Source organism: Pleurodeles waltl, chromosome 4_1 (genome assembly GCF_031143425.1).
Source record: "Pleurodeles waltl isolate 20211129_DDA chromosome 4_1, aPleWal1.hap1.20221129, whole genome shotgun sequence".
NCBI lineage: Eukaryota > Metazoa > Chordata > Amphibia > Caudata > Salamandridae > Pleurodeles > Pleurodeles waltl.
This window is the reverse complement of record NC_090442.1, coordinates 138,797,915-138,824,390: the sequence shown is the minus strand read 5'-3', so window position 1 is coordinate 138,824,390 and position 26,476 is coordinate 138,797,915. Positions and strand designations below refer to the sequence as shown.

Here is a 26,476-nt window from a genome sequence, read left to right as displayed (position 1 = left end):
CTGGGACATATCTAACAGAGAATTGGAAATCTTGGAGACCAACAATCTACTTGCAGATACGTGTGGAAATGCTGTCTAGCCCTTTTTTATCATGAAGAGGTTTGTGATCGGATTGCACTACAAACTGAGAACCCCAAAGAAATTGTTTAAATTTCTTTATCGCCCAATAAATTGCTAGTGCCACTTTCTGAATGGTGGAATTCCTGGATTCCGCCCCCCCTCAACGCTCTGGAAGCAAATGCAATCGTGACATCCTTACCGTCGTACTTTTGCTTAAGAACGCCTCCTAAACCTTTATCTGATGCATGTGTTATAACACAGCATGGAAACCCTGGACGAAAGCTGCTTAGGCATTGGGCAGAAGATAACGCATTCTTTAAATCTTCAAATTCCTTCTTGCATTTCTCTGACCACACAAATTCAACACCCTTCTTCAGTAACTCTCCAATGCAGCTGGATCTACTAGCAAAATTGGGAACATATTTAGAGTAAAACTCAGCCATACCTAAGAACACTTGCCCATCTTCCCTTCTTACAGGATCAGCTAAGTCAACAATAGTTTTAACCAAATCTTCCTTCGGTTTCACACCATCAGCAGAAATAACATGACCCAAGTAAGTGATCTCTGAACATGCAAACTTACATTTCTCTCCCTTTAGTGTGATACCCTTACTACGGAAAATCTGCAAGACTTCCCTAACTTTAAAGAGATGTTGTTCAAGAGTGTCGGAGAAAATAAGAACATCATCCTGAAAGAAACTTACACCTTTTGTCTTACCAAGGATCTTGTACATAAGTCTTTGAAACACGGAAGCTGCTGAGCACAACCCGAAGGGCATCCTATTAAATTCAAACACACCAAAGAGAGTGATGAATGAAGTAAGCAATTTGGATTCTTCACACAATTGAACCTGGTGGTAGGCTGAACTCAAATCTAATGTTGTGAAGTACTTAGCATCTCCTAGAAGACTGACCATTTCACTGATGTTGGTTACTGGAAATTTGCCTTCAATTACAGCTTTGTTTAGATGCCTAAGGTCCACGCAGAGTCTGATATCACCAGATTTTTTCACAGCAACAACAATGGGGGCAACCCATTGTGCAGCCTCCACCCCCTCAATTATTCCTTCTGATTGTAACCTTTGTAACTCAGACTTTACTTTGTCCTGCAACGTGAAAGGGATTTTCCTGACCTTACACGCAACTGCTTGAACAGCCTCCTTAAGACAAATACGATGTTTGTACCCTGCAAAACATCCAACTTTTGAAGTAAATACATCAGGAAATTCCCCCATAATGTCATCTTTGATACTGCACACATTCTGAACCAACACTTGAGGAATAGAGTTGGGATTCAATATAATGCCCAGCATCTTCTGATGTGGCCAATTTAGAATTGTGTCACCAACCACTGGAACATATATTTTCCCAGTAATTGTGTTCCCTGTGAAAGTTATGGTGGCTTCAAAGTATCCTTTCAGCTCAATGGGTTTGCCGCCATAACTGTAAGGAACGATATCAGGATCCAGTAACAAAACTTTCTCCTTGAAGTGCTTCACAAAATCTGACACTGAGACTAGAGAAAGTTTGGCATCTGAATCCATCATCATTGAGATCGATGTGCCATTGACCTCCACATTATCCGAAGGGTACTGACAACGCTCGTCAGTGACACAATTGACATCGTTAATAATCTGAAGAACAAACTCTCGATCGTCATCACATTCAACTTCCTGAATCTTGACTCTAGATTTAGCTAACGACCTACAGTATTTGGCAAAATGACCTTTCTTGGAACATTTGTTACATGTAGCATGAATTGCAGGACAATCTTTACTATTAGCAAGATGGGTTGTAGAACCACATCTAAAACATGAGAGTCTTGCTCTGTTCCCCCAGAGGTCACCCCTCAAAAAAGGGTTCCTTTCGGAGTTTTCCCCTTTCTCTACTCCTGACCCCGTGAGACCCCTAAATGTTTTGCTTCCCTCCCCAAGTCCGTCCCTTCCACCTCCAAGGCCTCCCTTGCCCCACCTGCAAGGACCCATGCCCCTTCCCGTGCCAAGAAGTCTACTGCTCCCAAACTGAGCCAACCCTCCCCTAAGCCTAAACCTAACACCCTGCAGCCACATCCCACATATTTTGTTGAGTGGTGTTTGTGTTGACATGTGTTTGTTGCTGTGTTGTGTTGCTTGGTGTGTTTTGACAGTGTGTGTGTGCATGCTGTAGGAAAGTACCATCTTGCCTGGCATGTTACCCCCATTTTCACTGTATGTATGTTTGTTTTTGCCCATGTGTCACTGGGATCCTGCCAGGGAGGACCCCAGTGCTCATAATGTATGCCCTGTATGTGTTCCCTGTGTGGTGCCTAACTGTATCACTGAGGCTCTGCTAACCAGAACCACAGTGATTATGCTCTCTCTGCTTTCTAAAATTGTCACTGCAGGCTAGTGACTAATTTTACCAATTCTCATTGGCACACTGGAACACCCATATAATTCCCTTGTATATGGTACATATGTACCCAGGGTATTGGGGGGACAATTCCATGATCCCCTGGGTCTCTAGCACAGAACCCGGGTACTGCCAAACTGCCTTTCCGGGGTTTCCACTGCAGCTGCTGCTGCTGCCAATCCCTCAGACAGGTTTCTGCACCCCTGGGGTCTGGCCAGCCCAGTCCCAGGAAGGCAGAACAAAGGATTTCCTCTGAGAGAGGGTGTTACACCCTCTCCCTTTTGAAATAGTTGTGAAAGGCTGGGGAGGAGTAGCCTCCCCCAGCCTCTGGAAATGCTTTGATGGGCACAGATGGTGCCCATCTCTGAATAAGCCAGTCTACACCAGTTCAGGGATCCCCCAGTCCTGCTCTGGCACGAAACTGGACAAAGGAAAGGGGAGTGACCACTCCCCTGACCTGCACCTCCCAGGGGAGGTGCCCAGAGCTCCTCCAGTGTGTCCCAGACCTCTTGGATTCAGAGGTGTTGGGGGCACAATGGACTGCTCTGAGTGGCCAGTGCCAGCAGGTGACGTTAGAGACCCCTCTTGGTAGCCAAACCTCCATTCTTAGTAGCCAAACCTCCTTTTCTGGCTATTCAGGGTCTCTCCTCTGGGCTATTCCTCAGATAACAAATGCAAGAGCTCACCAGAGTTCCTCTGCACTTCCCTCTTCGACTTCTGCCAAGGATCGAACGCTGACTGCTCCAGGACACCTGCAAAACCGCAACAAAGTAGCAAGGCAACTACCAGCAACATTGTAGCGCTGGGTTTCCCGACTATTTCCTGCTGGTGCATGCTCTGAGGGCTGTCTACCTTAACCCTGCACTGGAAGCCAAGAAGAAATCTCCCGTGGGTCGATGGAATCTTCCCCCTGCTAACGCAGGCACCAAACTTCTGCATCACTGGTCCTCTGGGTCCCCTCTCATCCTGACGAGCGTGGTCCCTGGAACACAGGAGCTGGGTCCCAGTGTTCCCACAGTCCAGTGGCCCTTCTGTCCAAATTTGGTGGAGGTAAGTCCTTGCCTCCCCACGCCAGACAGTAATCCTGTTTACTGCGTGATCTGCAGCTGCTCCGACTTCTGTGCACTTTTCCAAGGATTCCTATGTGCACAGCCTCGCCTGGGTCCCCAGCACTCCATCCTGCATTGCCCAACTCGCTGAGTTGGACTCCGACGTCGTGGGACCCTCCTTTTGTGACTGAGTTCACAGATCTTCTAAGTGCCTGTTCCGGTACTTCTGCGGGGGCTGCCTGCTTCTTCAGGGGCTCTCTGGGTTGCTGAGCGCCACCTCTGTCTCCTCCTTCAAGGGGCGACATCCTGGTCCTTCCTGGTCCCCAGCAGCACCCAAAATCTTCAACTGCGACTCTTGCAGCTAGCAAGGCTTCCTTGCGGTATTTCTGCCTGGAAACACTTCTGCAACCTCCAGCACGCCGTGGGACATCTTCCTTCCAAAGGAGAAGTTCCTAGCCCTTTCGTTGTTGCAGAACCTTCAGCTTCTTCCACCCGGAGGCAGCCCTTTTGCACCTTCATCCGGGGTTTAGTGGGCTCCTGCCCCCCCGGACACTTTTGTGACTCTTGGACTTGGTCCCTTTCATTTACAGGTCCTTAGGTCCAGGAATCCATCTTCAGTGTTTTGCTGGTCCCTGTGGTTCTTGCAGCATTCCCTATCATGACTATTCTGTCTTTCTGGGGTAGTAGGATAACTTTACACCTACTTTTCAGGGTCTTGGGGTGGGGTATCTTGGACACCCTTACTGTTTTCTTACAGTCCCAGCGACCCTCTTCAACCTACACCAGGCCTGGGGTCCATTTGTGGTTCGCATTCCAAATTTGGAGTATATGGTTTGTGTTGCCCCTAGGCCTATTTCTACCTATTGCATCCAATTGTGATTCTACATTGTTTGCACTACTTTTCTTACTGTTACTTACCTGTTTTGGGTTTGTGTACATATAATTTGTGAATATTACTTACCTCCTAAGTGAGGGTATCCTCTGATATGCTTTTGGCATATTGTCACTAAAATAAAGTACCTTTATTTTTAGTAACTCTGAGTATTGTGTTTTTTTATGATATTGTGCTATATGATATAAGTGGTATAGTAGGAGCTTTGCATATCTCCTAGTTCAGCCTAAGCTGCTCTGCTATAGCTACCTCTATCAGCCTAAGCTGCTAGAAACACCTCTATTCTACTAATAAGGGATAACTGGACCTGGCACAAGGTGTAAGTACCACAAGGTACCCACTATAAGCCAGGCCAGCCTCCTACACATGCTTAGTGTATGTCTGATAGTTACGAAGTGCTATGTATGATGTGTTTGTCGATTGGTCAGTTGTGTGTTGTATTGTGTTGTATATGTGATGTGTCCGTGGATAGTGTCTATAGTGAGTGCTTGTCAGCATATTGATGGTGGTATGGTTGTGGTGTTGTTATGTGTAACTGGGACTGTGCTGTGCTTCCATGTGTGTTTGTTTTTGACGTGTATGTGTTGGCCTTGGTGTGTGTACTGTGTATGGCATCCTGAAGATGAGTGTCTCCTTTTATGCAGTTTGTTTCCACCTGGTTTTCCGCGGTGGTGCGACCGCGGTGGAAATGCTGGCGGTGTGCTGCCTCGTAATCTGTCCGGTGGTAAGAGGGTATCCACCGACCTGCAAGTGTCTTCCGTCGTCTGTTGTGGTCTTACCGCAGTGGCCGTGCCGGCGGTGCTTTAGCTGTATTTTGTTGGGAATCCCACCATGGTCATAATTTGGCGGTCTTCTCCACCAGCCTGTTAGCGGTACGACTGCCACCGCCGACATAGCAGTCCTGAGACCGCCAAACTCATAATGAGCCTCTCATTCTTCCTTCGCAGCTGGTGAGCTAGCGATCGGTGTGCCCACGCCTGAGAATGGTACACACTAGCTCGATTTAGCTGTCAGAGCACTGAAAGACCAAGCTCCCCCTAGCGTGACAGTGCCCCCATATGGGTTTCGTGTCTTGCATTTGTTCACTGCAACTCATCTAACCTGGTTACTCTGTTCTGTATTCCGTTCTGATGTTTATTTTGTTAGTCTCTCGATTACTGACACACGTGACATCACTTCTGGAAGTAAGTATTACACATGGTTCTGAAAACTGTAATACAAAAAGCAGTATCTAGTGGATATTTTGATTAAGGCAATTTACTGGCATTTTCTTCAACAATTAGCACACGTGTTAATGAACTCATTAAACATTGGAGCATGTTTTACATACACCACAGAGATCTGCGTGCTTGCACTGATCACACAAGAGATCTCAACCACGATTAGCAGGCTTCTTTCTTTTTAGCATTTTGGTTCCAATTCAATATATAAATATTATTATCGTTGACTACTTGGTGGAATTATGCAAGCAGTAGCCCCTCCTGCCTCTTTTCTTCAAGAAGCGGGAGAACAACCTTTGAAATGGCCTCTTTGATTCTGTTAAATTAACACTTCTCTGGATTGTGTATAGATGGTCTGTGGTTCAAGGCGGACTGTAACAGAATCCTATTTCACTCCTACTTACGAACAGAAGGTCAAAATAATTTTAATCACTTGGCTGAATACAGGCCAACAGGTGATAATCAGGATGTTGTGAAACCATTTGAAATTTATTGTGAAGGAAAGTTACACTTAGTGGTGCATTCATTTTTCAAGAGGGCATAGGGACCAAATGAATCGATTTATTCTTCCGTCACATCATTAAATGTATTAGCTGCATATTGTAAATTTAAAGGGTTCTCATTGCAACTACTTTGTGATCAAGTTGTTTCCACGGGACATTCTCAGAAAGCTCCACAAGTGATTCTGGGTTGTAATAATCCTTCATTAGACTAAGCTGTGGTTTTATCAAAAGTATTGCATCTTCACAAAAAGGTACCAAGCAGTTAGAAAGGTATTATTCTATTTTGCATATGGCTATAGTAGGTGCTAACATCAAAGCTCAGCCATGGAACGGAAGCAAAGGAAGAGGTGCTGTACGCGTCTCAGCCAGAACACAGTGTTATAGGTGTGAATCCTTTTCTCATGTGTCCAATTTTCCCGCTATAGCTAATGAATGTTAGAAGTGCAGTAAATAAAAACATTTCAGTAAAGTTTGCAGAGGGACAAGCATGTTATTGTCAAGAATAATCAAAAACCAGGGCTTTCTGAAGAATCTGACATGGTAGAAAGCAAAATAAATGAATTGGTACTTCCCATAGAGGTTGTGGAAGTAGGATGTGTTCAGAACAATAGATAGTACAGTGATTGGAATTCTTGTGGGTCTAGATATTCAACTACTTTTATATTCTGGTGAAAGCATCATAATTATTTTTATAGAAAAGTACAAAGAACATTGGTCTAAAAAAATATTATTACATCCTTATGTAGTGACTACTGCATTGAAAGGTGGCAACATTTTTCTTTTAGGTAAGTATATGTGGCTCACAAGAAAAGCAATATGTTAGGATGCTGACATGAACATCAGACCTGGAGAAAAATATCCTGTTTTAATAGTAAATACTGATATTGACCACAACTGGATAGAACAGTGTAGCTAGGTTTTCCATGAGAAAAGATGTGGAAGTAAGACATTTTTTTCACTATCAAAGTAAGATTTGGGTGTGTTCTAGTTAAACACAGAGACCCTCATTACGACTTTGGCTGTCTTTTCGTGATACCGCTGAAGCCGCGGGTGCCGAAAAACCACCAGTCCTGGTGGTTTTAAGACCGCCCTATTACGACTGATTTCAGAATTTTGCCCGAAATCGGGTGCAATTTCGACACCAGTAGTGCTGGTGGTTGGCGGTGAAGAGGCGGTTCCACTGCCGGCACTGCCACACCAAATGATGCTGCACGCCCTATTACAACCCGTAATACAGCGTGGCGGTGTCCTCGTGGCAGGGCGCTACTGGCGGTGGAAGCGCGAGGACCCGTCCCCTCCCAGACGACCTCCTCGATGGACAAGGTAAGTGGATCGTCCGACAGGGGAGAGGGGGGTGTTTTTGAGTGTGTGAGTGCATGTGTGAATGTTGTGAATGCGGGGAGAGGGGGAGTGTTTGTGGGTGCGTGTCTCCTTGTGTGAGTGATTGTTTGTGAATGGGGTGAAGGGGGTGTGAGTGTTTGTGGTTGGGGTGAGGGTGTGTGACTGAGTGCGGGTGTGAGCGATTGAGTGCTTGAGTGTGATTGAGCGGATGGAAGGGGTGAGTGAGTGTGCATGTGTATGTAAGTGGACGGCGGAGGGGGATGCGTGTTTGTGTGAGTGAACAGGGAAAGTCAGTGCGTGTGTGTCAGTGGATGGGGTCAGCAGGTGAGTGCGTGAATGCGGTGAAGGGGGAAGAGAGTGTGAATGTATGTATGCGCTGGAGGGGGGAGTGAATGCGTGCGTGAGTGCAGTGTTTGGGTATGTATTTTAGTGTGAATGGAGGTGTATGACGCGAGTGCGTAGGTGAGTGGGGATGTGTTTGTGTGTGGGAGTATGTGGGTTCATGTGTGAAGGTATGTGGACGTGTGTGCAAGTGTATCTGGCAACATGAATGCTTATTTGTGTCGCCAGGATGCAAGACTGCCAGAAAATGCTGGTGGTCTCCCGTGTCGTAATACCGCTAGCAGTATTACGGCGTCTGCCATGCTGGAGGTGTTGACCTCCAGCCTGGCGGACCATCGAAAAGTGCTGGGACAGGCAGAGTATCAGCGGTTTGGTTTCCACCAAACTCGTAATTTGTCAGTCTTCACCGCCGACCCGTCTTCGGACCGCCAGGTTTGTAATGAGGGAGAGAGTCCCACAGAGTGTAAGGGGGCAATTGTCCCTTATTCTCTAGAAAAATTCAAGAACACAGTATAATTATGCCATTGGAAGCTACACTTTGGCTTTCTATGGTAATTTTGGCAAAAAAAGAAATCAGGGCTACTGGAATTATACGATTGTGTGGCCGTGTTGATTTTCGCTTAGTTATAGATTTGCCACATTTGCCACATAATCCATCATGTCCCTCATAATCTGTAGATATTAACAGAAAAATGTGTTTCCAGCTCCAATGGTTCAAAAGTTACAAAACATGTTCTGACATGTGTTGTTCCGCTTTGGAAGGCCCTTTAGAAAGCTGGACTGGTCACCCTTTTGCTGCTTATTGCTATATCTGGGTGTTAAGTAGGCACTAATGAGATGCAACCACCACCCAGACAGTGTTACCAAGTCTAAAAATGATAAAATAATGAAGAAATACTATTTCAAACTGTGCTGCATTATGCCACAACATTTTCCCTTTCTTGGCACATAAATTACTCAACCCTGCCACATAATTTGGTCCTCTCCTGCCACATAATTCCAGTGGCCCTGAATATGCCTCAATAATGTTATTTAAGCAGAGAACCATCTGGTAGAGTACTTTCTAACTATGGGAAAGTTCAAATGGTTTGCCATATTAGGTTTTTGAGCAATATACCACCATGTGGAACTAGATCTTTTGTAACACACAAAGGTACTTTTCAGTTCTGCCATTTGCCATTCGGACTGTCCTCCACAGCTTCTGTCACTACAGAAGGTTATGTCTGGAATGCTTAAAGGTGTATCAAATGTGGTCATATTTCAGGATAATATATTGAAATTTGCTGAAACGAAAGTTGAACATGAGACAATTCTTGATAACCTACTCAGAAATTTGCAAGGACATGGAGACATGTTAAAAAGAGACAAGTGCATTTTTTGGATGAACAAGGTGGAATACTTAGGTCATCTGCTATCTAGTAAAGGGTTAGTTGATGGAATTTTAAAGGTTCCTCATCCTTGTGATAGAGATCAACTACGCTTAGTCTTTAGCTTAAATTAATTTTAATCGAAGTTCATAAGACATTATTTTAATTTTACAGAATGTTTCAGAAACTTACTGAAACTAAACACTGAATTAATATGGTCTCCATTATGTCAGGAGAATTTTGAGATGATTAAGTGGGGCATTTTTTTAGTTCCTGCTCTGCAACCATACCTTGAGAGTCATGAAACATTTGTGACATTCGATGTAAGTGCGTATGGAATAGGGTCTGTTTTATCTCAATTGGATGAGACTAAAAAGGACACAATAGGTTTTCATCAAGAAGAGCAGTTGTATGAGCCTGTACTGTCTTAACTGGATGAGGCTAAATAGGTTCATGATGGTGTTTGCATCAAGAAGAATGAGAGATGTGGAAAGTCATTATTCTCTCAAGGGAAAATGAGATGTTAGGCTGAAGTTCTTGTGGTCTCTCGTCTAAAGATTGTAAAATTTGCAAACACCCAATTGGCTCATTTCACTTACTTCTGTCTCTAGTAAAGTTGTACTACATTTACCCAGGCCCTGTAAAGTAAATGCCTCTTGTAGGCCTACACTAGTAGCCCTGCAGATCACTTATAGACCTGTGGATACTACAGAAGGGCACCCTGCTGCCCTGTTGGTTAAGGCCTGCTTTGCTTACTGAGAAGAGTGACTGAACCTGCTCTCTTCCTCCCATGCTGAGTGACTCCAAGGGTCTGCTGACTGGCCTCCTGTTCTGAGCTACAGGGTCACAACGAGCTCCAGAGGCTTGCCTGCAACTATCTAGCTGGTCCAGTTCTAGCTGACCTGCTGCACCTGGACCTACCTGAGCCCTGCTGGTCTCCGCTAGACTGTGTTCCTGATCCTCAAGAGGGGCCTCCCAGGTCCTGACCCTTAGTGTGGCATTAGTTGAGTTCCTCCATAAAGAAGCAATTCTGAACTTTTGAGCTGTCTGTGATCACAAATGGGCCTGTTCTTGCCAAGCTCTTGAAAACTGGTGCTGACTGCAAATGCAAAGCTCTGGTGAACCTGACTCTTCAAGCTACAACGACAACCAGTGATGACCGCCAACGCGAGATCTGTGCTACGGCATCAACAACCCGCAGTGGCTGCCAACGCAAATCTCCAGCAACGACCATCTGCAACGCCTGACAGGGTCTTCGCTGGTGTGATGACTGTCTGGAACACTCTCCCTGCTCCTTTGGCCCTCTCACCATGCACGGAACCCTGCTTGATGGACTTTATAAAGTAACTTTAACAGCTGGACTACGCTATTCCGTGCATCAGGCCCATACTCCATCTCACTCAGCCTGAACTTTCACCCTGTCTCACACGACCAAATAACTGTGAGTGGTGCTTGGTAGTTTTAGAGACTGTAGTTACCTTTAATATTTGAAATTGCATACCTCCCGTTCTACTGATTGGAGTTTTTTTCATTTTGGTGTCAAATAACTTACTACATTTTACTTTACTTTTCTACATTTTTTATGGGATTTTTCTTGTGTTGTGTTTTAACTTAATTGCTGTTTGTGTGCTGCATAAATACTCTACACATTGCCTCTGTTAGCGCATCTGACCTTAATAAGTAAACTTCCAAGGGGACGCAAACAGGTCGATGAACCTTTGGACTCACAGTTAAGATGATCCCACCATAACCCCAGTACATGCAGACCAATAATCAATAATTAATCAAAAATAACATCAATAATCAATTACATTAGTAATCAATAGAGTCAGTAATTGTCACACACCATGACCTGTCAGTCATGAATAACCACACCTTTTAGTAAAGGTTAGAATATTTATTCCCCTGTATTAACAATGCTAATGCCAAGTAAGTTAATCGCAAAATCAAATGATACACATACATAAACCATCTTAATCACAAAGAGAGAGGAGGGGAGTGAAAAAAAAAGAACACCCATATAGTGTCTCCTCTGGAAACAGAAACAAATACATAAGAAGTATGGGATATCTTATAGGTGCAAAGTACATTTAATTTTCCCTATGCTATTTAAGTCTCCCGAACTACGGGACCTCTTCGTGTGACGGGGATGGTGAGGAGAATTTTTCTTTACGGACCAGGTGGTCTCACACACTATATAGTGTCATGCTTCATCATATGACCACCTAGCCCCATCCAGGTAGGATAATACCACCTGGACGGACTCAACCTTGTAGTTAAAAGAACTTAGAGGGAGTGCAGAGATAAAGATTATCTGGATAGTGATGGGATCCAGTTGTGCTAAAGACAGACTAAAACATCTAATCAATCACCTGTGATTGGAGGGTAAGTGGCCCCTGGTCTAGGGGAGAGGGAGTGTCCCCTTATAGTCACACTTCCGTCAAAGGGTGGCGCTCACTGGCGCACCTAGTTCGATCCCTCCCCGGCCGTCAATGAAATCACAGGGCCACCCGTGTTTAGTACACCACAGGTAGGCCCATCTTCATTATATCATTCAAGCCACCTCCTACTGAGGTAGGCCACATTTTCTTCTTTTTAGTACATGATCCTTTAGTGCATGACTCTAGGGATCCTGAGGCCCTGACGGATGCCCCGAGACCTCCATTAGCTTGAGTTTAGTGGGCAGAAACATGTTGGCCGTATAAATAGTAGGTGACTCTTCGAGCCATTACTCTCTAGAAGCGTCCCACTTTGTCTTTTTAATCTCACCAGCAATCACCTTTAATAAAGGTGAGCTATCACACATGTGACACAAACTCTAATCAAAGCTTGAACTATTACACATTCTAAGGTTACGGTGTAAATTAATTACAAGAACAATTGCGCAGATGAGATCACATGCATTTAAATTCAGCAGAGAAATTCATCAAGCATTATTCCCTGTTTCAGTTGTTGTGTTCCTGCAGTGCCATAGAGTGATTTGTGTAACACAAAAATCCCATTATAAATAATTTGATATGTTTCAACCTCCTTTTAAATTCTCCTTTTTCTCTCACGTTGGCCATTTTTCCCAATTTAATTCTTATCTTACCTTCATACACTTGGGACTTTTTTCTGTTGATATACCTGTGATACCTTGCCAGAAAGGAAATGGATCCCAACTTCCTACCAGACTACAACATGAGGGAGCTGGTCCAGATTGATAACTTTAGCAAGGCAGAGACGAAGAAGTTCTGCAAGGGGAGGGGACTGGTCGTGAAGAAGGAGTCCACTAAGCAGGACCTTCGGCATGCACTGTATGATTTCGAGGTAGCACACTGGTGAAAGACTTCCATATATGGCCATGAGAGTGATGGCCTGAGAAGGATAATGAGGAGGAAGAGGGCAATTACATGGCAATGTCCTCAGGGGGAAGATGAGATTCCACAGAGATGGAGTTCAATGCTGGATCCAGTGCAGGAAGCAGTGTATCCTACCACACCATGTATCATAAAGAGTTGAAGGACAGACAGGCTGACAGGGACCTGAAGCTGCAGCTAGCCAGACTCTCTGTAGAAAAGAGAAAAACTGAAACAGAAAGGGCCTTACATAGGAGAGGACTGAGGCTGAAAGGGCCTTGTCTGAAAAAATGAATGTTGTGGGCTCATGAACTGAGTTTAAAAGAGCTGGAATTGAAGGCCAAACAGCTGTCACAGTCCACCTGAAATGGCAGCAACATCACAGTGCCCAGTGGAGACCAAGACGTCCACATACTCAAAGACCTGGTGACCAGCTTTGCGCTGGGAGATGACATTGATAGGTTGTTTGCAGCCTGTGAGGTAGCCCTGAGAATACATATGGCCCCAGAGGAATTTTGGTAGGCCATTCGGTGGAGGCACATGCAAACAGTAGGTAGGGATACCCGGTTGGCATTGGAGTTGACTGACCAGATATCCTACACCTCCATGAAAGCAGCCCTTTTCACTAAATTTAGTCTCACCCCAGGGGGATACAGCTTAAGGTTTAAGAACTGACCAGCCAGTCTTTGGTAGATTTTCTGGGCTTCTCCAGTAAGACACAGAATGGTTGGGTGAAGGGCAGCCAAGTGAGTAGTTATGAAGGGCTGTATGAACTAATTTTGAGAGAGCATATGCTCAGTAACTGTTTCACAGAGTTGCGCCAACAACTGGTTTACTACAAGCTCACTGATCCTAGGGAGCTTGCATATAAGGCAGACTTCTGGGTTAGTACCAGAGTGTCTTGAAAGGTACCTCGGAGTGATCCTGAGGAGGGTGGATCAGGTCCCCCCCAGCAGAGTGAGGGTGAGGTACACCGTGAACCAGGTCTAAAAATAGTGTGTGGGAGGGAAGGGTTTTGTGCCCCTTCCTGGGATAGGAGGGGAGCTTTTTATGGATGATGGCCCAGGGCACCCCCTTTGCAAACCTGGTGCTTTGATTGCTAACTCCTGGGGCACAAGCGAGGGGATCTGGTCTGTACCAAAAGACCACCCACCTGTAGGAGCTTTTCAGGGGTAGGGCGTCCCCAGGTGCCCATTGACCTCATTCTGGGTACTACATTACCACCTATGTTAAGAGAGCTGGGAGAGGGGCCTCTCCGCGTGCCCGGAAAGCTCATTTTACTAGGAATACTACTCTCACTGAAAAAGTACTCATCTGTAGTGAGTTCCTGATTCCTCCTGGGTCCTGCACCCTTGGGGTGGCATCAGTTGATCTCCTCCTTGAGGAAAAGGAGATATCCTGAAGTTGGGGGCTCTCCAAGATCACAAATGGGCCTGTTCATACCAAGATCTTGCCACCTGCACTGACTGCCAATGCAAAGCTCCAGTAAACCTGACTCGTTATGCTACAGCTAACCAGCGACGACCACCAACGCAAGGTCTGCACTTCACGCTACAGTAATAAGAGCCCATGTTGACCACCAATGTGAATCTCGAGCAAGGACTGTCGATGATACTAGGCAGGATCTCTGCGCTACAGTGATAACCGTCTGCGATGCCTTGCCTGCTCTTCGCTCTACAGCGACGATCCACTGTGAATGGAACTCTACGCACTGGATTTTATAAGGTAACATATTCAGTGAGAGTAACCTGATCCCTGTATCCGGCCCACACTCTATTACGTTTGGCCTCTAGTTGTGACTTTCACTTGGTCTTACACAACCAGAGAACCGTGAGTGGTGCTTGGTGCTTTTAGGCGCTATACTTACCTTTAATCTTTGAAATTATATATATCTCAAGTTCTAGTCATTGGATTTTTGTCATTTTGGTGCCAAAAAATGTATTACGTTTTACCCTATATTTCTACATTGGTGTGGGAGTTTTCTTGTGCTATGTTTTCACTTTATTCCTGTTTGTGTGCTGCTCAAATAATTTACACGTTGCCTCTAAGTTAAGCTTGACTGCTTTTGTGCCAAGCTACTAGAAGGTCAAGCACAAGTTAATTTGGTGGCTTTTTGTAGTTCACTCAGATGTGGTTGGTGGCTATTCATTGAGAAGGGCTCACACCCCCCTCAACCAATTACCCAATTTCTCACAATGTGCAAAACTGATGAAGGACATGGAATTGAATAAGGTCATGAATTTCATTACAATAGGATGGTGTTAGAAATGAGGGCTTTGGTAGGCAGTCAGGTTACCCCCTAGCCAAGCAAGGACCCTCATACTAGTCAGGGTAAAGGAGAATCACCCTCAGTTAATCCCCGCTCACCCTCTTGGTAGTTTGGCACGAGCAGGCAGGCTTAACTTCAGAAGCAATGTATAAAGTATTTGTACCAACACACACAATAATACAGTGAAAACACAACAAAATGGACACCACACTAGTTTGATAAAATAGGTAATATTTATCTAAATCAAACAAGACCAGAACGACTAAAATCCAACATACACAAGTCAAGATATGAATTTTAAAAAGAATAAGAGTCTTAATCCTTAGAAAACAGTGAGACTGCTGCTGTTACACAAAGTACCTGGTTAGCGTAAAAAATAAAGCCGCACGGGCGAGCGTGCGTCGAAAAAAGGCCCGTGATGCGTCGATTTCTCACTCCAAGTGAGACCGTGTGTCGTTCCTTCTCCGGTCTTGTCAGTGTGCATCGTTTCTTCTCTCCTGCAAGAGAGAGATGCGTTGATTCCCAGACGGGCACCTCGGGTCCGAGCAGGCTTTGCGTTGATTTTTCACACCCAGCGATGTTGCATTCGAAATCCGGTCATACAGTGTCAGGAAACCGTGCTACATGGGGCTTGTGTCGTTATCAGCAACCGCAGGTGTTGTGAGTTGTTTCGCCAGCCGCAATGCATCGATCTCACAGTCACGATGCTGGTGGAGCGTCGATTTTAGCCACGAGGCCGGCAGCGCATCGTTTATCGGCTGCATTGCGGATAGTGCGTCGAAAGTTTTCCCGCAAGGCGGTCTGTGCGTGATTTCTGTCCTTTTCCAGCAGCTTAACCTTTCAAGTGCCCAGAGACAGGTTAGGGCACCATTAGGCAGGGCAAGAGTCTCAGCAGAGAGTCCAGGTGCTGGCAGAGAAAAGTCTTTGATGTCCCTGAGACTTCAACAACAGGAGGCAAGCATAGTTCAAGCCCTTGGAGATTCTTCACCAGCGGGAATTCACACAAAAGTCAATCTTTGTCCTCTTTCAGGCAGAAGCAGCTACTTCAGGCCAACCTAGCAAAGCACAGTCACAGGCAAAGGGGCAGTACTCCTCCTCAGCTCTCCTCCTTGGCAGAGGCTCCTCTTGGTTCCTGAAGTAATCTCATTTTCAGGGGTTTTGGGTCCAATACTTATACCCTTTACTACCTTTGAAGTAGGCCTACTTCAAAGAAAAGTCTTTGTTGTTTAGAAGATCCTGCCTTGTTCTGGCCAGGCACCAGACACACACCAGGGGGTTGGAGACTGCATTGTGTGAGGGCAGGCACAGCCCATTCGGGTGTAAGTGACCACTCTTCCTGTCCCCTCCAGTCCAGATGGCTCATCAGGATATGCAGGCTACACCCCAGCTCCCTTTGTGTCACTGTCTAGAGGAGATTCACAAACAGCCCAACTGTCATACTGACCCAGACAGGCAATCCACAAAGAGGCAGAGTCACAGAATGGTTTAAGCAAGAAAATGCCTACTTTCTAAAAGTGGCATTTCAAACTAACAATCTAAAAGTCAACGTCACTAAAAGATGTATTTTTAAATTGTGAGTTCAGAGACCCTAAACTCCACATTTCTATCTGCTCCCAGAGGGAATCTACACTTTAACAATATTTAAAGGCAGCCTCCATGTTAACCTATGAGAGAGATAGGCCTTGCAACAGTGAAAACTGAATTTAGCAGTATTTCACTGTTAGGAGATGTAAAACACATCAGTACAAGTCCCACATTTAAGATACACTGCACCCTGCCCATGGGGCTACCTAGGGCCTACCTCGGGGTGCCTTACATGTAGAAAAAGGGAAGGTTTAGTCCTGGCAAGTCGAATTGGCAGTTTAAAACCACTCACACAGAGTGTCCAGAGCAAAGAAAAGAGCAAAAACAGAGTCCAGCACACAGAAACAACCTGGGAAGCAGAGCCAAAAGTTAGGGGATACCATGCCAAGGTTGCCAAGTCTAACAGATGGCCTAAAGAAAAGTCTGTAAGCATACATCTTCACTCTTTTTGCAAGAGGGCAGATGAATTATCTTTGAAAAATGGTTTACTTGTGAGAGGTGATATGTTAGTTCTGCCTTCCTGTTTGAGGCAGAATTTTTGAATCTGCACACATGGGGTATGAGTGCTACTAAATGGGATTAGATGTAATTTTTGATGGCCTGGTGGTGATGGAGAGGTGGAAAGATTGGTATGTGGCTGTGTATAATGCAGTTGTAGTGATAACCATTTTGTCACATCAGCTCCCATTCCAATTCCCACTAGATGTAGTAATGTGACAGAGAGTGGCAAATGATTTTCTGAATTAATTAATTGTTTCTCTAAATCACATGAAATGCACGATAGTTATGATGGACGATTTGTCGAGGTGGGTAGAGGGGAAAGGTGTGGCTGAATCCACCACCACTAGGGCCATCATTCTTTCAAGTAGTTTTTACTAGCGAGGGAGTTCTTAATAAAGTGTTGACACTAAGGCGGTCATTCCGACCCTGGCGGTCAAGGACCGCCAGGGCCGGGGACCGCAGGGGCACCGCCAAAAGGCCGGCGGTGCTCCCAAGGGCATTCTGACCGCGGCGGTACAGCCGCAGTCAGAAACGGAAAACCGGCGGTGTACCGCCGGTTTTCCGCTGCCCTGGGGAATCCTTCATGACGGCGCAGCTTGCTGCGCCGCCATGGGGATTCCGACCCCCATACCGCCATCCTGTTCCTGGCGGTTTTGGCCGCCAGGAACAGGATGGCGGTATGGGGTGTCGTGGGGCCCCTGGGGGCCCCTGCAGTGCCCATGCCAATGCACTGCACTGCAGGGGCCCCCGTAACAGGGCCCCACCATGATTTTCAGTGTCTGCCATGCAGACACTGAAAATCGCGACGGGTGCAACTGCACCCGTCGCACCCCTTCCACTCCGCCGGCTCCATTCGGAGCCGGCATCCTTGTGGAAGGGTGTTTCCCGCTGGGCTGGCGGGCGGCCTTCTGGTCTTGTGACCGCGCAGCGGTATTCTGGCGGCTCCCGCCGGCCCTGCGGATACCGCGGCCGGCGGGAGTCAGAATGACCCCCTAAGAGTCTAATTTACGTCATCTGACACTAAAGAGTTTTTTGACAGTTGTGGAATTAAATACCTCCTGCAACATTATATCACTATCACGCCAGTGTAGAGAGTGGATGTGCAGATGTCATTAGTGACCACGTTTGGTCTACAGGACCATACCACATTTGATTACTGTGGAAACTGACCATTCTGGATGGTCAAGGCTCTGAACCAGAAGTGTTATGTGCATGTCTCTAGCTGTTGTGCCAAGCCAAATAATGTAGTCATGCCTTTAATGTGCTGTGATGAAAGAAGGAAGAGGAAGGAAGTGATGCTGAATCCCAAGGTTGTAGCAGGTGATTCAGTTTGATGATCCTTTGTTGCTGAGGTAAGGCTTGTGCAAATTTAGAGGCGCTGTTCAGATATTGAAGGTACGACATAACGCTGTGGAATGGCAGAGCAAAAAATTGATGTGAATGACAGGAGGCATTGTATTGAAATTGATAAGATGAACAAACTTAGTAAGAGTGTGAATGATGATGAGATGACCACGCCAAGCAAATATTTAAACAGTCAGAGACAGAACATACCAAATAAAGGGGGTCATTCTGACCCCGGCGGTCTAAGGCCTGGGCTTAAACCTGAAGCGCCCAGGCCGAAGTCAATGGGTGATGCTTCCCCTCGTCACGGAGGGAAGGGCCTTGAGGCACCTTTGCTGAGCTGAGGAGGTCGCGCCCATAGGAGCTGTGACCTCCTCAGCCCAGCAAAGTTCAGCTCAGGCAGCCAGGAGTGTGCGCAAATCGCGCATGTCTGCTCCTGTCTGCCTGACCTGAACATGAAGAGTGTCTGTCAGGCTGACCTTTTCTCAGCCTGACAGACACTCTTCATGAGGGGCAAAAGGTGGGAGGGCTTGGCCCCTGCGCCCTAAAGGACGGGCCACGGCTGTCTGATTTTTCTTCTAAGGTGCCGAACACAGTAAATGCCCTGTGGGTACTTGAAGTAATGAGTGATATGCATGACCATGTCTTTGCAGCAGTGTATAGCAGTATATATAAGGGGGAATATTGGGTGGTCGGCAACTGTGAGGATAAATACTTTGAAAAAAGCCAGAGCCTTGGCGGCGTAAGAGTGATGCTAAAAACATGCAAACAAATAGCAGACATTTGAAATGAGTGGATTTCATTAGTGTTGTAGTTCTGCTTCATGAAGAACGAACTATACTCCACCTAAAGACAGGAAACAACACAGGGTTCCTTCACCCATGCTGACCATGAGCAAGGTATGTTACCCATTCTAATAACAGTGAGGCAACATTTACTGTTGAACTGAATAATAAGTGGGGCACATTTACAAGCTGGGCAAAGACTGGTAGACACACACATTCATGCATGTCTGTGCTCACGTGTTCTGTTGCTCCTCCTTGCCCCCCCCCCACCTCCCTTCCCAAGATCTCTACACAGAAAATTGAAATGGTAACTAGCCATTCAAGCTCCTGATTTAATTTTTAGGTACCACCCACTTTTTACAACTCACCAGTGCTATGATTTGAATGTTAGTTACTGGCTAGCTCAATAAAATACTAATCAATAGAAAAAGTGGGCACCAGACATGGTGCGTTACTGGTGCCACTACAGGCAACTGTTTAGACACTCAGGACAAGTCCCAGTGTTAGCTTATCACAGTCAGGTATCTCTACCAGGCCAACCCACAGCCACAGAATAGTGATGTTGGAAGGAGATCTACAGACTTTTTTCATACCATGTCCAACACAGCATCTCCTACCTGTTGTAAAATAGCATAGCAAGAGAAACATGTCCTATAGCACATTTTACAAGCATGTTATCCTGAAGTTATCCAACAGCCAGCCTTTCTTAAGGAGTTGTCCATCTGGTAATAAGCATTTTGGTGGGTTTGACACAGTCCCATGTACTGTTTTACTTTCAGTGAATGAAACACAGTCTCACAACCCCAACTTCATTGTTGACTGATGCTTTAGGTGCTGAAAAGTCAAGCCAAGGATGCAACAAAACTGGCCATCGAGCTTGGCTTCCGCCACATTGATTCAGCCCAGTCGTATCAAAATGAGGTAGAGGTTGGCCAAGCCATTCGTGAGATGATCGCAAAAGGCGTGGTGACGAGAGAAGAGATATTCTATACTGGAAAGGTAATGTCTGAAAAAAGAGAACATTCAGATGGGAGTTTCGAGTTACAAGATGTTTGTTTCTAAACGTAAAATGTGACCAGCATATTAATTTACATGAGAATTAGGCTTAATTTATTTTATGGTTTCATTGCTACAGCTGTTGCCAAATAAAAACTCCTCAGAGATGGTCCGCCTGTGCTTGCAGGAATCACTAAAGGATCTTCAACTGGACTATATGGATCTGTTTCTCATTCATTTCCCCGTGCGCCTTCCGGTAAGCTTCACCAGGAGGGACAATAGACAACATTTTGTAATGAACAACATACTTGGTTCAGTTAAGTATTTAGATTGTAGACTAATTTAATAAACAGGCTGTTAGACAGATGGATGAACAGATTATGCAAAATCTATTTCAAAGAAGATAGAGTGACATTTGTAAATTAAACTTCAATAAAGTTTTATAGATTTTGTATGACATTTTTGGGTCTGGCTAAAGTAAGATTTGCAAGTGCTAGTGTGACCAATAGGGCTGCAGCGTGTTGTGGATAGATTTTCTCTGCCACTGATATCACAGTATAGGCTTTTGTAATGTGGAGGAGTAGTGTCTTACTCCATATAGCCACTGTAGATCTGTCAGCAGGAGAAGCACCTTCTCCTCTGTCCCAGTCCTGGCACTTGCTTCACACCAAAGGCTCACAGCCCTGGTATGTGCACTCACCAAGCCCCCTTCTGCTCCCTTTATGGTGACTGTCCATGGCTACCTCTAAAAATATGTTCACACAGTGCTAGCCACAACACGTTGGCCTTGTTGATCCCTTATAAAATTTAACTTGAAAGCACTGCACATTATTTTTTTAAATTCTACGTATGTATGTCTGTATTTGATATTCGTTTTTCTAAATTTGTCATTGATTAATTTATTGAATTTTTAAAAAAAACACTTTGAAGTATTATGGACAACGCTGAAGAAGGAAAGTAACAGAAAAGATATACAAATATTGCTTTCACCAAAACATCTTTGTATGCTGTGCATTCAGTATCCTACTGCTTAGATTTTTTTCTAATCAGAGAAGCAACAGACTCCCTCCAGGTTTCACCTAACAACATGGATATTAAATAGTTTAAAGATTGTCAGTCAATACAATCACAGAAAAATAAATGTCAATATAGACCTAGGTCCAGTACCTAAGCTGTTTATATATAAAAGGTATCAAGAGATGCAAACTCATATACTGTGCGGCAAGGATCAACAATAAACAGCATTGGTGCCTAGTGAAGAAGTGAGCACACAGTGCAAAGAGGTGCAAAAATAGAGCGAAATAGATAAAAGGTGAGCAGATGAGCAAAAGACAATATAGTGGCACACCATTGTTGTTTATTGTTGCTCCTTGTCATATGGTGTATGAATTTTAATCTCTTGATACATTCTATTTATAAAGGACTTATGTACTGGATACAGGTCTATATTGATATTTATTGTAGTGACTGACAATCTGTAAACTATTTAAGGTCCAGGAGGTTAAGTGAAACCTATGGGGAATCTCATATATCAAGTATGTCGTGTCATTTAAGAAGATCTGGCTGTGTCTTCAGTGCCAAGAGAGTCTACTTTGCCTAAACATTCTGGCCAAACAAAAATAGGTGGCGGCTGGAAACTCAATCAAATTAGTCTAGTCACAAGGGCAGGGTCTTCTTTGGAAATCAGACCAAACTGCTGGAAATTGGATTGCTGCTGACTTCAGAAGCAGCATCCATGCTGGACATTGGAAATAATTAAGAACTCAAGAGCAAGTATGATGTAAGGTAGTCTTTAGAATGCACCACCAGAGAAGTTGGGAGCATGGTCTGTTGAGTTAATGGTGATCAGAAATGTGACATGCCTTTGCAAACGTAGGGTCCATCCAAAGGGTGAATTTGCATACTGCCTACGATAATGGCAAGTTGGATTGCTGTTTATTCTGAACGCTTCATGCAGACCACTTCCAGGTCCATACTCAGAGCTTTCATCAATTCTCCTGTAACCATAATCAACATTCTCCATACTAACACAAGGAAACTTCAAACAAACCCCCACGCACAGAGAGCAGATGACAATACATCCTACATGCATGCAGCACAACATAAACAGAACACACACATACACACAGCACAAGACATAACGCACACCTTGAAAACCCAGATGGAGCAGCGGTAGATGGCTACGTTCTGAAATGAAGGATATGTTCACAATTTAGAGAGTTGTGATTTTCTGCACCACTGCGCCTTAAAAACACAAGTGGCATGGATCTGCAGTTGTGCTTTTACCTCATTCTTCTGTTTCTTTTTTCAGCCTAGAGACAGCTTTTCTCCAATGGATGAAGCTGGAAAAACCATGTGCTTGAATACTGACCTGTGCGCCATGTGGGAGGTATGGAATAATGAGATGAGGATTGCAAAGAGGAGCAAGTTTCAGACAGTGGATGGTCTGAGATAGCTCCATCGATGATGGTCTATACCTGTTTCTATAAAACGTAAGGGAAAGCCAGCATTTGATTAAGGCTTGTTATATCTTGGCAGCAGTGACATACCACATAAGAGAAGAAGTGCCTGCTGAGTGTGCTTATGTTTTAAAAAAATATATTCTTTAGAAGATTCCAGGATTACTCAGCAGGAACAGACTAAGGTCCATAGTTATGACAAAATGGCGCAACGCGGTGTTGTGGCAAAAATAGTGGCACCGCGCTGTGCCACTTTTGAAAAGCAAGGATGCGTCCTATTTACAGGAATACGGTGAACCCCTGCGTGTCTCCCAGCGCCGGTGCTGAATCTGGCTGCCTGTTGCAACGCAGGCATCCTTGCACCATAGTGGCCTAAGGCATGCCACTTTAGAATGATGCTCAGGGACTAGCAAGATGACCAATTGGGTATCATCTGTATATTACACAAATGAAAGTCCAAAGGACTGAACTATGTCTGAAAAGGGGCAGATATAAACAATGAATAATGTGGAGCTCAAAGATTAGCACTGGAGATCTCCCTATCCAAGGATACGTTCTGAATAATAAGAATTATACCATACCTGGAAGCTTCGATCCTGAAAAAAGGCCGACTACCATTTCAAAGCCTGGAGTTCCAAACCAGCAAGATAGTATGGGAAACCGTGTCGAAAGCCGAACTGAAGTCTAATAAGATTAAGACTGACTTACTCTGCCCAGACCCAGAGCGCATTTGAGGTCCCCAGTTCCCGCCAGAAGGACTGATTCGGTGCTATGGAAACCTGTCTGGGATGAGTGGAGCAGATGATTAAGTCGTAAAATCTCAGATACATGAGTATTGACATGCTTCTCCAACACTTCTAGTAAGGGAAGGAGTAAGTCCAGCCTCTAATTTTATGAATGGCCGAGGTCAAAGAATGGGTCTTTTAATAGAGGCTACAGACTGTGTCTAGGCCTTAGGTACAATTCCACTCAAAAGAAATTTATTCAAAATCACCCTTACCACAGGGAAAATAGATTATGCTGCAAGGTTGAGAATATAAGTTGGAGCCAGGTCTAATAGAGAACCAGATTTGACTTTCCTGACCAGATCTAAATTGTTCATCTCAATAGGTCAAAAAGCATACAAAGAGGTGCTCATGCCCTCATATTGAGAGACCATGCGATCTAGTAGGAGGCCTTTCTCAGAGTAGGGAAGGAAGCATAAATGTTGAGTATTTTCCTGGGGAAAAAAGCGGCTAAGTCACTGTATCGAGAGTCTGACGGAACTGACACTGGGTTCTTTGCTGCAGGGTCAGTGAAAGACTTCACTATCAGGAACCCTTCTTTTGCTGAGTTGGCATCATTATCAATTTTCATACGGAAAAACTTGCCCGAGCTTTCCTAGTGCCATAGTGATAGGTGTTAATAACCTTTAAAATCCTTCTTATTTTCCTGTTTGTTATCAGCATCATAAGTCTTTCTCTACTTTTGCTCCAAAATGTTGCATTTCTTTTTCAGGTCTTGTAACTGTGAATCGAGATAAGGGGCAGACATCTTTGCCCCAGGACCAGTGCATTCTTGCCAAGGGCCGCTGTTAAGCTCCATGGTAATCTGATCACCCTCAGTCACAGACTCCTTAATTTCTAGTTTTGTAGATGATAGAAGAGAATTCAGTTCTGTTGGATCACATTTAAACCAACATCTGTTCCTACTTATATTCTTAGATGGAGAGCAACAGTTCAAAGGAAAAAAAGCTAGTATTGGAAATACCAAGTGACCGGACCACAGTACTAGAAATGGCAAATTTACTGATAGATCATAGATATTAGAAAACACCGAGCCAAGAAGGTGGCCTTCTTATGTGCAGAGGAATTAGCTAATTGTGTGAGTCGGATTGCAGCTGAGTCCTGTATCAGGTTGTTGGCTTGTGGACAATGCAGCTCCTCGAGATGCATATTAAGGTCACCTTATAGTGTGAAATTTGCTGATTTAAGAGCTTCTATAGCTAATGCTTAAGGTAAAGTTTGTAGGAAGTGAGTAGGAGAGAGAGCAGGGCAATAGATAAGGGGCCTTGAAAGGACATATGTGGCCGAATATTTGATAGAAAAAGGGGCACTTTCACAATCCTGTAGCTCTGGGTGATTTTCATTGAACATAAGTAGCTTTCTACCCACCTGGTCCTATTTGATGATGTCATAGCCTGCGGGGACGATCTGCACTACATCCGGCACTGTACTTTCATCAAGCCATGTTTCATTTAACAATGTTACATCGGGCGCTCTTCATCTGTGAAGACAAATAAATTCAGATGCCTGGTTGCCTTATTGCTATGGTGAGTGCCTTTGCAATGTTCACGAAAAGGTATGATTTTTACAAGTCAGAACAGCTACATTAGTCCTCAGCTGAAGTAGTCGCACAGCTAAGTAAGTAAGAACATCTCTTTGAAAAGATGCAAGGTCCCTGGTCCCCGGCAGCGTAGGGGCAAAGACAGGCTTGCCAGTGGCACCCTTAGTGCACCAGCAGTGTGCCCGCTGTGGGCATCCGTGGCTCAGGCTTCATGAAATAGGTCAGAAGGCAAAAAGACTAGAGCGCCAACAAAGATGGCATCCATATATGTGTAAACCAATATCCACAATTGAAGCATGGTGAGGGAGCGGTGAGGAAGAGAGGCTACTCTTCTAAAAGTGTAGTCTGACAATGATGTGCAATAATAGAATGTTTAAATAAACTCACAATCACAAGTAAAAATCATAATCCCATTGCCTCTGTCTAAAGCAATTCAAATCCAGTGCAGATTCAGTTCATAAGCATGTAACCCAATTCAGATGAAAAACATCTTAAAAGAAGTGGCGTTCAAATCTGTCTTCTTACTTCAGAAAGCCACTTCCTGCAAACCAAGTGGCAGGTCCAGCCCAGGTCTTGTATAATGTCAGCAGAAACTTCCCAAATTCCTTGGTCTTTCCAATTACCCATGAAACCTCCAGGCCATCAGTCTGAGGCAACCCTCTGTAATCCTCTAGAGAGTGAGACTGATCCCTGGAATCCATCAGAATATCTGAGACTACTGAAAGTGCTTTTGGAGTTTACAAAGATAGCTACGTTAGACTTGGGAATAGTGCTTAAATTGAGTCTCTAGTTGCCAGTGAGGGACACCGGCAATTATTTTTACAAATCAGATATTTGCTGAGAGGAAGGGAGGGAAAGACACACTTATCTGAAAGACAGAGGAAGAGAATGACAGTAAAACCATCACAAAGGGAGAAAGGAGGAACCTGCAGTAGCGAGATAAAGGGACAGGGAGTGTCGGGTAGTGGAATAAAGAGGCATGAGTTGGATTCAAGACTACAAACCCTTGGTATTCTGTGCACCATCGTTTATCTACACCCACTGTGGGCTTCTGAGCAGAGCATGAGCGTCAGCACTCTTCCATTCACAAATTAAGCCTGGGACCCATGCTTTTGATATTCAAATGGGAGTGCCCAGTAGCAGATCTGCTAACTGTCATCTCACTTGGGCTGATACTCTGTCAATCATGACAGATTACAAAAATGCATAATTCTGAGTGCCCAACCAATTCGCTCATTGATCCAGTTTCCATCTGAAGTAATCCCGAAGTTGACTGTTTATCCTAGATGTGAAAAGTTCTGTTTTGCAATGTCTTGCCATCAGTGTCTCGAAGACGAAGCTTCAGTTTCCATCCACTTGAGTCCCATCTGTATCTTGAGTTCCCGTCTGTTGCTTCATTTTATTCTCCTGTTAAGAGTTCCACTGTTACTGATATTTTTTACTCTCCCGACAGAAGTGGCAGAAATCTTTAGATAGTTCTGGCAGGTTCCTGGACTTTGATGATGTATCTCATTGCCAACACATTGGCCATTTTCAGGAGTATGCAGCAAGACAAGAAGGCTCTGATTACAAAGTTGGGCGGTTAATTCTGTCCCATGCATGAACCCCTGTTTACGCATGGGATGGAATTACGAGTTTGGTTTTGTTTAACACATTGAATAATTAGCAGATAAGTTAGATAACCCAACATTTGTTAAATTTCAGCAGGTC

At 44.7% G+C, this 26,476-nt stretch overlaps 1 protein-coding gene across 3 annotated transcripts in view; it reads left to right on the top strand.

Annotated features, from left to right (window-relative positions):
* The window catches only part of LOC138287471 (aldo-keto reductase family 1 member C1-like), a 194,990-nt gene that overhangs the window by 100,452 nt on the left and 68,062 nt on the right, over positions 1–26,476 (top strand). For all 3 annotated transcript variants that reach the window (XM_069227913.1, XM_069227911.1, XM_069227912.1), the window contains exons 3-5: positions 19,818–19,985; positions 20,122–20,238; positions 22,294–22,371. In XM_069227913.1, the coding sequence (XP_069084014.1) occupies positions 19,818–19,985; positions 20,122–20,238; positions 22,294–22,371 (363 nt within the window). The remainder of the gene's footprint in view (positions 1–19,817; positions 19,986–20,121; positions 20,239–22,293; positions 22,372–26,476) is intronic.